The 11,523-nt window shown below is 47.1% G+C and overlaps 1 protein-coding gene across 2 annotated transcripts in view; it reads right to left on the bottom strand.

Moving 5' to 3' along the window:
- Positions 1 to 11,523, bottom strand: part of Nphs1 (NPHS1 adhesion molecule, nephrin) — a 29,894-nt gene that overhangs the window by 11,995 nt on the left and 6,376 nt on the right. For both annotated transcript variants that reach the window (XM_021166575.1, XM_021166577.2), the window contains exons 13-22: positions 11,341 to 11,470; positions 11,010 to 11,182; positions 9,832 to 9,972; positions 9,611 to 9,751; positions 9,150 to 9,271; positions 6,341 to 6,512; positions 6,094 to 6,250; positions 5,855 to 6,006; positions 1,834 to 1,945; positions 1,570 to 1,751 (exon numbers count right to left, since the gene is read on the bottom strand). In XM_021166575.1, coding sequence (XP_021022234.1) covers positions 1,570 to 1,751; positions 1,834 to 1,945; positions 5,855 to 6,006; positions 6,094 to 6,250; positions 6,341 to 6,512; positions 9,150 to 9,271; positions 9,611 to 9,751; positions 9,832 to 9,972; positions 11,010 to 11,182; positions 11,341 to 11,470 — 1,482 coding nt within the window. The remainder of the gene's footprint in view (positions 1 to 1,569; positions 1,752 to 1,833; positions 1,946 to 5,854; positions 6,007 to 6,093; positions 6,251 to 6,340; positions 6,513 to 9,149; positions 9,272 to 9,610; positions 9,752 to 9,831; positions 9,973 to 11,009; positions 11,183 to 11,340; positions 11,471 to 11,523) is intronic.

Genomic DNA, 11,523 nt, shown 5'->3' with positions numbered 1-11,523 from the left:
AGGCAGGGGCTCTACCACTGAGCCACGCCCCCAGCCCCTCCCTGGGGGATTCTAGGCTGGGGCTCTACCACTGAGCCATGCCCCCAGCCCCTCCCTGGGGGATTCTAGGCAGGGGCTCTACCACTGAGCCACGCCCCCAGCCCCTCACTGGGGGATTCTAGGCAGACACTCTTCTGTTGATCCACACTAACATGTGCTCTACCACTGAGATATATCTCTAATCTCATGGATCATTTTCAAAGAATGTTGCCTGTGTTTTCAAAGTTACTGTGTGTAGTGACCTAGATCATCTATAGTATTCCCTTAGAGTCCTCTTTGTGTCTGTGAATCCAGAGTCTCTGTCTCTCTCTGTCTCTGTCTGTCTATCTGTCTCTCTCTGACAGGTTTGTTTTTATTTTGTGTATATGTGTGTTTTGTCTGCATGTATGTCTGATCACTACACATGTCTGATGCACTGCCTCCTCCCCAGGCCAGAAGAGGACATTGGATTCCTTGCAACTGGAGTTACACACTGTTGTGAGCACCATGTGGGAGGTGGGAATTGAACCCCAGTTCCCTGGAAGATCAGCTAGTGCTCTTAGCTTCTTAACTATATCTCTAGCCACCTCTCAATCTTTCTTTTTTCAATCACTTTTTTTGGGGGTTCTTTTGTTTGTATTTTTTGTTTTCTGAGGCAGGGTCTCACTATGTACCCTGGATAGCCTGGAATTCACTGGGTAGACAGAATGGCCGAGAACACACAGAGATCCACCTGGCTCTGCTGGGATCAACGGTGTGCACCACAGTACATAGGTCGATTTTAAGAATTCCCAGTCTCGGGCTGGTGAGATGGCTCAGTGGGTAAGAACACCCGACTGCTCTTCCGAAGGTCCAGAGTTCAAATCCCAGCAACCACATGGTGGCTCACAACCATCCGTAACGAGACCTGGCGCCCTCTTCTGGAGTGTCTGAAGACAGCTACAGTGTACTTACATATAATAAATAAATAAATAAATAAATAAATAAATAAATAAATAAATAATTCCCAGTCTCTGCAGCAGAGCTGGCTTTCAGTTTCATTGATTTTCCTAGTTGGACTCTGCTCATTCATTAGGACTCTGCCCCTCACCTTTTATCTTCCTCCTGCTGTTGGAGGAAGTTTTGCAGGATGGAAACATTCCCTCCAAAGCCTAGTTTGTGCATTGTTTGTCTTTTACAACTACTCACTGATTTTCTGTGGGTGGGAGCACATGTGGAGGTGAAAGTTCAACTTGCGGGAGTCACTTCTCTCCTTCTATTAAGTGAGTCCCGGAAATTGAACTCCAGCCATCAGGTTTGGCTGCAATCACCTGTACCCACTGAACCATCTCCATTTCTGGTTTTTTTCTCTTAATCTAATAAAAAATTTACTTAATCTATGAGCTGCCTTCTACACGCTGACTCATCTGTAAATAGGAGAAATAACAGTATCTATTTTGCTATGCCATCCCACAAGATGTCAAAAACCAAACCAAATCAAAACCAGTAACAACAGCAACACAACCAACAACAATAAAAAACTCTACCCTACCCAAGATTGCCTCTTCCCACCTGGGGTAGTGATGGAGACCTGGATCCCCTTGTCCGTCAATCCACTGTCCCCCAGGGCATTGCTGGCCAACAGCCAGATCCTGTACCGTGTAGAAGGCTTCAGCCCAGTCAGTGTGAAGGTGGTGGCCTGTGCAGGCAGGACATCCATGTAGAGGAATCCTGGGGTCTCGAGGGCCTCATATCTGCATGGCGTGAACAGTCAGCTCAGCCAGGTGTCCATCTCTGTGGTTTGCCCCACTTCACCAGCCTTGGCGGAGGTCTCACCTGATTTGGAACCTCTGAGGCAGACCCCCATCAAAGCCAGGTTTCCACTCCAGTCCTACTGAGTGAGGGCTCACACTCACAACCTTCAGTCCCAGTGGAGGGTCAGGACGGCCTTGGGGGAGAAGGGATGGAGAGTCAGGGGATGCAAAAGGAGTCTAGAGCTTTCCTGTCGGAGTGTCCTGAGAACAGTGGTTGGTTCTCTTTATTCACAGTGGCTATGCTCAATGAGTTCTTCTCAGTGGCTAATAGCATGGGCTGCTCTTCCAGAGGACCAAGGTTCAGTTCCCAGCACCCATACACAGTTCACAACCTGTGGGTATCTGGCACATGAGCAGTTCACAGATACACATGTATGCACAGCACTCATACACTAGAAAGTGGTTTTAAGTTCACCTGGAACCCTGGCTCTGAGAAACGCAAGGCTTACTTCTGGTCCTCACCACGGCATTCTCTCCCAACACTGTTTGCTTGTTTGAGACAGGGTCTCTCTGGAGCCAGGCTGGCCTGGAACTCACAGACATCTGCCTGCCTCTGTCTCCCCAGGGCTGGGGCTAAATATTTTATGTATTTATTTGTTTGTGTGTGCATGATTTGTGGAGGTCAGAGTATAGCTTGAGGGAATCAACTCTCTTCTTTCACCATGAAGGTTCCAGGGATGGAGCTCAGGTCTGAAGCCTGGAGCCATCTCATTGGACCAACTTATTTTTAAACTCCATCTCTCTCTCTCTCTCTCTCTCTCTCTCCTTCCTTCCATTCATCTGTGTGTCTATCATTTGTCTGTACATCCATCTGTCTACTATCTATCTATCTATCTATCTGTCTATCTATCATCTTTCCACCAACTATCTCTACCTGTCTGTCATCTGTCCATCTGTCTGTCTGTCTGTCTGTCTATTATCTATCTATCTATCTATCTATCTATCTATCATCCTTCCACCAACTATCTCTACCTGTCTGTCATCTGTCCATCTGTCTGTCTGTCTATCATCTATCTATCTATCTATCTATCTATCTATCTATCTATCATCTTTCCACCAACTATCTCTACCTGTCTGTCATCTGTCCATCTGTCTGTCTGTCTGTCTATCATCTATCTACATATCTATCTATCATCTATCTATCAACTATCTCTATCTATTTTTCTGCCTGTCCATCTGTCTGTCTATCATCTATCTATCTATCCATCCATCCATCCTTCCATTAATCTGTGTGTCTATCATCTGTTTGTATATCCATCTGTCTTCTATCTGTCTATCTATCTATCTATCTATCTATCTATCTATCTATCTATCTATCATTTTCCACCATCTCTATCTGTCTGTCTGTCCATCTGTCTGTCTATCATCTATCTTTTATCTATCTATATATCTATCTATCTACCATCTTTTTATCTATCAACTATCCTGTCTGCCTGTCCATCTGTCTGTTTATCATCTATCTATCTACCTACCTTTTATCTATCCATCCATCCATCCATCTATCTATCATCTATCTATCAACTATATCTATCTACCTATCTATCATCTATCAACTATATCTGTGTCTATCTGTCCATCTGTCTGACTGTCTATCATCTATTTATCTGTCTGTCTGTCTATTATCTATCACTTATGTATCTATCTATCCATCCATCCATTTATATGTCTGTCTACTATCTATCTATCTATCTATCTATCTATCTATCTAGCATCTATCTATATATCACCTATCTATCTATAGACCATGTTTCTTCAGGTTAGCCTGGATCATTTTGATCCTCTGACTGCATCCACCCAGCTGCTGAGATGACAGGCATGTGCCACCCATACATTTTTGCTTTATACATATTTCTGGTTTTTAAACAAGCCACCTTATTTAATACATGTTGCTGATTTACTAACATTGAAAACATGGCTGGCAGGATGAGGCTGACAATATGGTTCAGTGGGTAGAATGTTCACTTAGCATACACAAATCCCTGGGTTTGATCCCAGCCCCTCCTGAGCCCAGCATGGTGACAGACACCTGCCATCCTGGTTGCAGAGGTAGAACAGGAGGACCAGGAACTCAAGGCCAGTCTGAGCCTGTGAGACCGCCATCACTCTGACTTGCCCTTCAGCAAAGTTTACTCAACACAGACAAATTCTTCCTTGAGGTATATCATAACCTTCTCCCTTTTTTTTTTCTTTTAAAGATTTACTTGGCCGGGTGTGGTGGTGCATGCCTTTAATCCCAGCACTCGGGAGGCAGAGGCAGGCGGATTTCTGAGTTCGAGGCCAGCCTGGTCTACAAAGTGAGTTCCAGGACAGCCANGGCTACACAGAGAGACCCTGTCTCGAAAAACCAAAAAAAAAAAAAAAAGATTTACTTGTTTTGGGCTGGAGAGATGGCTTAGTGGTTAAGAGCACTGACTGCTCTTCCAAAGGTCCTGAGTTCAATTCCCAGCAACCACATGATGGCTCACAACCATCTGCAATGGGATCCATTGCCCTCTTCTGGTGTGTCTGAAGAAGGCTACAGTGTACTCATATAGTAGAATAAGTGAATAATTCTTTTTAAAAAGATTTACTTGTTTTTGCTTTATGTTTGTGGATGTTTTGCCTGCATGTATGCGCACCAAATGCATGCAGTGCCTGTGGAAACCTGAAGGGGGCAGTAGATTCCTGGGAATTAGACTCACACATGCCTGTGAGCTCACGCCCTGTACCTGCCAGAAACTGATCTCCAGTCCTCTGCAAGAGCTGCCAGGGCTCAGCCATCTCTCCAGCCCCTATAAACTTCTTGAACTTAGGAACGTGACAGAGCATTTTAGCCTTCTGTTTGGGGACTACTTTGAATTTCAAAAATACCAACAAGTGAGAATCAAAAAATCCACAGTCCTAAGTAAGTCACAGAAAGGACACTTATTTACAGCGTGACCCTAGGACAGCAGGGCAGAATGTCACTGGGTTCACCATCAATATGAACATGCCCATTAATGGGCTCACATTACATCTCTCTGGTACATGGCTTTTCACGACCACAAAAGTCCCATGCATGTGGGGGCATGGTGGTGCACACCTTTAATACAAGCGAATGGGAGGCAGAGGCAGGCAGATCTCTGTGAGTCTGAGTATAGCCTTGGCTACATAGTGAGTTCCAGGCCAGCCAAGGCTACATAGTAAGACTCTAATTAAAAAAATAAGACAAAAACAAAAAGGATTCACAGACACACACACACACACACACACACACACACACACACACACATACACGTGTGTGCACGGCTTTTGCCCCATCCTCACCTCCTTAGTGATGACACCCTGAATAACATTCCCAACCACACTCTCAAGCCATGTGCTTCTAATAGAAATGACCTCACTCCTAGTAGGAGGGGCATGTGACAAAACCATGTCAATTGCTATGAAATGGAAGTGAGGCCATTGAGATACAAATGCAATACTTCCACACAGTCATTAGAAGAAAAAGAGCTGTATACCCAGGCTAACGGATAGGTCAGTAATAGGGAACGTACCCAACATACACAAGGCTCTGGATCTGACATCCTGCTACCCACCCCCCCCCCTTCCCAGCCCCAGAAAAAAAAAACCCAGCTAGGCCTGGTGGTTCTCAACTGTAACCCAGCCCTTTGGAGGTTAAGGCTGAAGGGTCACCATTTTGAGGCAGGCTTGGCTACAGAGCAAGTCTGAGGTTAGCCTAGGCTATATAGTAAGTCTGAGGTTAGCCTGGGCTATATAGTAAGTCTGAGGTTAGCCTGGGTTATATAGCAAGACCTTGTTCTAACAAAACAAAACGCCATTCCTATTCACCAACACCTCTCAGTTATCAGAAATACTTCCTGGCTTTGGGCAACCAGGATCTTGGCAGGTGACCCAAGGACCTGACCCCCACCATCCTCCCAGTCAGAGGTGACCCAAGGACTTGACCCCCGCCATCCTCCCAGTCACAGTTGACCCAAGGATCTGACCCCCCCGCCATCCTCCCAGCTGCAGGTGACCCAAGGACCTGACCCCGCCCATCCTCCCAGCTGCTCCCATCGTACTGATGCTGACGAGCTGGATGTTGGTGTGGTCTGAACCAAGGGCATTGGTGGCTGTGCATTGGAAGAGGGCGTAGTCCTGGGCTGCAGACACATTGGCAATGGTCAGGAGGCTGCTGTGGACCACACCCTGGTGATACTTGTGCTCTGTGTACCTGGAGAGGGGGCACACTGGGGCTCAGAAAGGGAAACCAAGGCTGGATGAGTGGGCCGGAGTGAGAACTGAGTAAACTCAGGTTCACCTGGGGTCTTGGAGATCCAGAGGGACTCCATTTTTGGTCCAAGTGAAGTCGATGTTGGGGACCCCCCGGGCACGGCAGTGGAGTGTGGCCGAGCTGGTGCTGTCCCCAGCAGCAGCCACTTTCGTCAGGGGAGTAGGATGATCCACCTGGGGGGCAACTGGGATGGGTTGAAGGATCACCATGATGCTGACTGAGTGCTGATACGTGTGAGAGCAGTGGGTTATGGGCAGACCTCGAAGTTACCCACATCGGACGACAAGACGAACCAGTCCTCTGGCTGCAGGAGCCACCCCGTTGTCCACGATGCACTGGTAAGCGCCAGCCTGGGACAGCTTGGCCTGGCGAATCCGCAGACGCCCTGTGGATCCCTTTGACATCTTCTCCATGTCGTCCAGGTTCAGTTCCTCCTCGTCTTCCCCCTAGCATCCCAAGACACAGGAGTTTGTCCCCAGTCTGTCCTCAGATCAACCCTCAAACTGTGTCCCATCTGTCCCTTCAACCCCCTTTCACAAAGGTAAGGAAGTAGGACTGTTTCTTGTTATCCATCCAACCATCCACCCATCCAGTCAATCACCCATCTCTAATGTTTGTCTAAACACTCATGCATGAGGCCAGGATGGTAGCACTGGTTCATCTAACCATCTGTAGACCGCAGCTTAGTGGTAAAGCCCTGGACAGTCTCAGGCACACACACACACACACACACACACACACACACACACACACACGCACGCACACACGCGCGCACACACGCACACACACGCACACGCACACATGCACACACACGCACACGCACACACATGCACACGCACACACACACACACGCGCACACACACAAGCTGAGCTGCATGTAATGGTTCATATGCACTTGGAAGGAAGAGGCTAGAGAGTCCCAAGTTCAGAGCCAACCTGGGCTACATAGCAAGTTCTAGGCTAGCTTAGACTACAGGTGAAAATCCTCTCTCAAATATAAATGTCCTAGAATGGTGGCACAGGCCTGTCATCCAAGTTCTTGGACCTTGGAGTGAGGAAGGTCAAAAGTGAGTCAAAACCTAGGGCAGTCTCTGTCACAAAGCATGCTTAGGGCCAGCATGGGTTATACCACTAGTGGGTCTCAACCTGTGGGTCACAACCACTCTGGGGACAAGGTCAAATGACCTTGTCACAGGGTCTCATACCTGACATCCTGAATATCACATACTTGCATTGTGATTCACAACAGTAGCAAAATAACACTTATGAAGTAGTAATAAAATAATTTTATGATCTGATAAAATGGACCAGTCCTCTGGTCATGGGAGATGCCCCACTGTCTACAACGCACTGGTAAGCGCCAGCCTGGAACTGTATTAGAACCATGAAGAACTGTATTAAAGGGTCGCATCACTAGGAAGGTTGAGAACCCCTGCATCAAACCCTCTCTCAAAAACAATGGGAGCTGGAGCAACGGTCCAGAAGTTAAGAGCACTAGCTACTCTTCAGAGGACCTGGGTTCAATTCCCAGCAGCCACATGCCAGCTTACAGATGTCTGTAATTCTAGTTCCAGATCTGACACCCTCACAAAGACATACATGCATGTAAAGCACCAATGTGTAATAAACAAACAAACAAACAAACAAATAAAAAACAATGGACCTTGAAGATGGCTCAGTGGATGAAGACACCTGTGGTTGAGCCTAACAATTTGACCTCTTGACCTTCATATCCATACTATGGCACGTTTGCACTACACACACACAGAAAATATGCACACAACAAATAAATTTAAAACAACCACAACAAACAGCAAAACAAAAAACCAAATCTATCTTTCCTCCCATTTACCTTCCCACCAACTCAATCACCAGCTCAATGAATAAACCTTTGTCTTCTTCCTTTATAGTTTTAAAATATTCTTTACCATTAGTTGTGTGTGTATATATATGTGTGTGTATGTGTGTATGTATGTATTATATATATATATGCACAATACTGTATATATACATGTATGATGATGTGTAAGTATGTATACATGTATGATGATGTGTGTATGTATCTATAACAATGTATATATATATGTATGTATGTGTGATGATGTATGTGTATGTATGATGATGTGTGTATGTATGATGTGTGTATGTATGATGATATGTGTATTTATGTATGCATGTATGATGATGTGTATAGGTATGATGATGATGCATGTATGTATGATGATGTATGTATGCATGTATGATGATGTGTGTATGTATGTATGATGATGTGTGTATGTATGTATGTACAGATGATGATGATGATGGTGTGTGTGTGTGTGTGTGTGTGTGTGAGTGTAGGCACATGTGTGCAAAGCATTCGGGTGAATAACTTGAAGGTCGGTTTGCTCCTTCTACCCTGGGTCCAGGGACTGAAGTCAGGTCACCATGTGCACACAGCACTTTTACCCACTGCACCACCTCACCCGCCCCATTTGTCTTCCTTCCAGAAACTGAGCCATCCATCAGGCAGCGCTCTGCTCATTCATGCTGTTTTTCACTCCTCCATGTCCACATTCATAAATATGTATACTGCTTATATATACATACATTTATAATGCATATACACATATGTATGTATATATGATAAAAGTTATATATGATATATATCATATACACCATGTGTATGATACATGTATGTATGTATGTATATCTACCACAGACTTCCTGCCACTCACCTGCCGGTCTTCTCATCCTATTTGTCTACCCTTTAATCAAGCATGGAGTCGCCCATCCTATTTTCTGTTCTTTCACTTATTTTTTTTACTCATCCTCCAACTTTTCATTCCTTCATGCACCCATTTACACACATACACACACACACACACTACACTCACCACATACACACACACACACACACACACACACTATTCACTCATTCACACATTCACCTGCCATTCAACAAAATCAGTTCCCAAAAGATATCCTGACCTGTACAATCACGCATGGCTTCACACAGTACAACATTCACTTCCAAGGAACTAGCAACCCGGAGACTGCATCTTCCTAGCTCAACCTCCATCCACCAAAGGCTAGGCGCTTACCAGTCTCTCCCAGCTGAACATCTCTGGAAGGATGGGATTGGCATCGACGGTGCAGACTATATCCACCGAACCCCCAACATTCACCTCAGTAGGGTCCTTCAGGGCACGGATGGTGGGAGCATCTATTGAGAGATAAGTGCTTGATGAAGAAACTTAGGTCCTGACAGACCCTGTGGGGGTGAGGGGGGACAGATCTCAGGGAGGAGGAGTGTCTTTGAGGTGTCTAGAATAGTATGGAGGTGGGTACAGCTTGCCCTTTATGGAAGAGAATTCTCAAGATAATAAGCCTGTCTTCATCGTTGTGCCTCTGTGATTATTAGAGTCTGGTGTGTGCGCTGGGGGGCGGGGATATACCAGAACAGTGCTGGGGTGGGGTCAAGAGAACTTGAGTGGGCGTGTCGTCCACGGTAAGGAGCAGCTCTTGGGAAACCCTAGTTTTCCGGGTTTCTGAGGGGGCTCACAATGCACGTCCAGCTTCAACAGCGCCTCGGCGGTGCCCTCCGAGTTCTGGCAGTGTAGCTGATAAAAGCCATCGTCAGCTCGGGTCACATTCCACAGCTGCAGAGCCCCTCCAGACAGGATGCGGTGCCGGGGACCCCCAGCTGCGGAAGGAGAGGGTCAGGAGCTTGGAAGTCACGCCCAGCCTCCTGAATCTGCACCCTCCTCCAGGCCCACATCCTACCTGGGCTGAGGCGGTATCCTCGGAAGGTCCAGTTGAAGGCCTCGGGGGCGGGGTTAGCAGACACGGACACCGGCAGCAGCGCCTGGCCCTGCTCCACCACGGTCACCGCCCGCACTTGCTCTCCCAGGAACTCTGGAGGGTCTTCAGAGGGGGCGCCCCAGGAAGTCAAGAGTCGGTAAAGTTAAGGCACAAGTTCAGGGGTTAAGGTTAGGGTCGAAGCCAGGACTAGGGTGGTGGACAGGACAACTGTTAGAGCTGAGATCTGGGACAAGGCTCTGGATAGAAGCTAAAACCTGGTGGGATGGTTCGGCTGGTAAGATTACTGCCAAACCTGAGTTCAGTGTCGGGGACCCTCAAGGAGGGAGGTGAGAACCAGCTTTCTTAAATTGTTCTGTGAGGCTGGGCGGCGGCCACAGTGCACGCCTTTAATCCCAGTACTTTGGAGGCAAAGGCAAGCGAATCTCTTGTGAGTTCGAGGACAGCCTGGTCTACAGAGCTAGTTCCTGGACAGCGAGGACTACACAGAGAAACCCTGTCTCCGAAACCCAAACCCCACAAAAAACAAACAAACAAAATGTTTTTCTTTTAAGTTGTTTTCTGACCACCTGCTCACCATGGCACAGACATGAGGGAACACACACAATAATTAGATGTAATTTAAAAAAAAATCCAAGTGGGGTGTGGTGAGGCATGCCTTTAATCCCAGCTCGTGGGAGACAGAGACCCGTGGATCATTTGTAAGTTCCAAGCCAGCCAGAGCTATTCAGTCAGATACTGTCTGAAAAAACAAAAACAGCAGAACAAAATACGCAAAGCCAGATATGGTCGTACAGGTTTGCAATCCCAGCACTTCAGAGGCAGTAAACTTTAGAGTTCAGAGACAGAGGCAGGAGGATTGCTGCAAGCTCATGACTTTCCTACTCTACATATCAAGTTCCAGGTCAGCCAGGACTATTTTAAAACTTTTAAAATTTAACAATTGAGAAGCTAAGATCCAGTTTTTTTTTTTTTTTTGGGGGGGGGGAGATAGCAGCGAGTGCCAAGCTGAGAGTGGAGAGCATGGATTGGAACTGCTGACAGCGGGAGATCAGGATGAAGGCTAGGAAAGTTATAGACTCGATAGAGGTCAAGGTGAAGACTCAGGTAGCTGAGGGGCGGTGCCAGGCCTGCGCACTTACATAACACGTTGAGGCGGTAGAAGGAGCTCACGGTTTCACGAAGTGCCTCGCTGTGGGCTCGGCAGGTAACCCGGTGGCCGTGGTCTCGGGATGACACCCGAAGAAAAACACTCCTGGATGCAGCGGAGCCTTTGAACGGGGCGCTCTGGGGTTTTGCAGCCACGTCTTCCAGCCTGTGCAAGTTTGAGAAAATGGGTGAGGACCCAGCTGGTCCCGGAAGCTTAGGGCACCGAGGGAGCAGACTGGGTGTGTGTGTGTGTGTGTGTGTGTGTGTGTGTGTGTGTGTGTGTGTGACTGAACATAGACGGGATAGGGTTTCCTATAAACTCACCTCTCTCCTTCCTTGTCCAAAGACAAGTTGACTGGAGGGTTGCTGCTGATGCTGACGCAGGTCAAGTTCAAGGCGTCGCCTGGGCGCAGTGCGGACGAGTTGGCCAGGATGGTCAGGTTTGTTGGGGGAACTTAATGGATTAGAGATTCAAAGGCTGAGGAACCTGGGCTACAAGGGTCTACA

This window comes from Mus caroli, chromosome 7, assembly GCF_900094665.2.
Source record: "Mus caroli chromosome 7, CAROLI_EIJ_v1.1, whole genome shotgun sequence".
In the NCBI taxonomy this organism is placed as follows: Eukaryota; Metazoa; Chordata; class Mammalia; order Rodentia; family Muridae; genus Mus; species Mus caroli.
The sequence above is the reverse complement of the archived record's forward strand: the minus strand, read 5'-3'. Positions and strand labels throughout refer to the sequence as shown.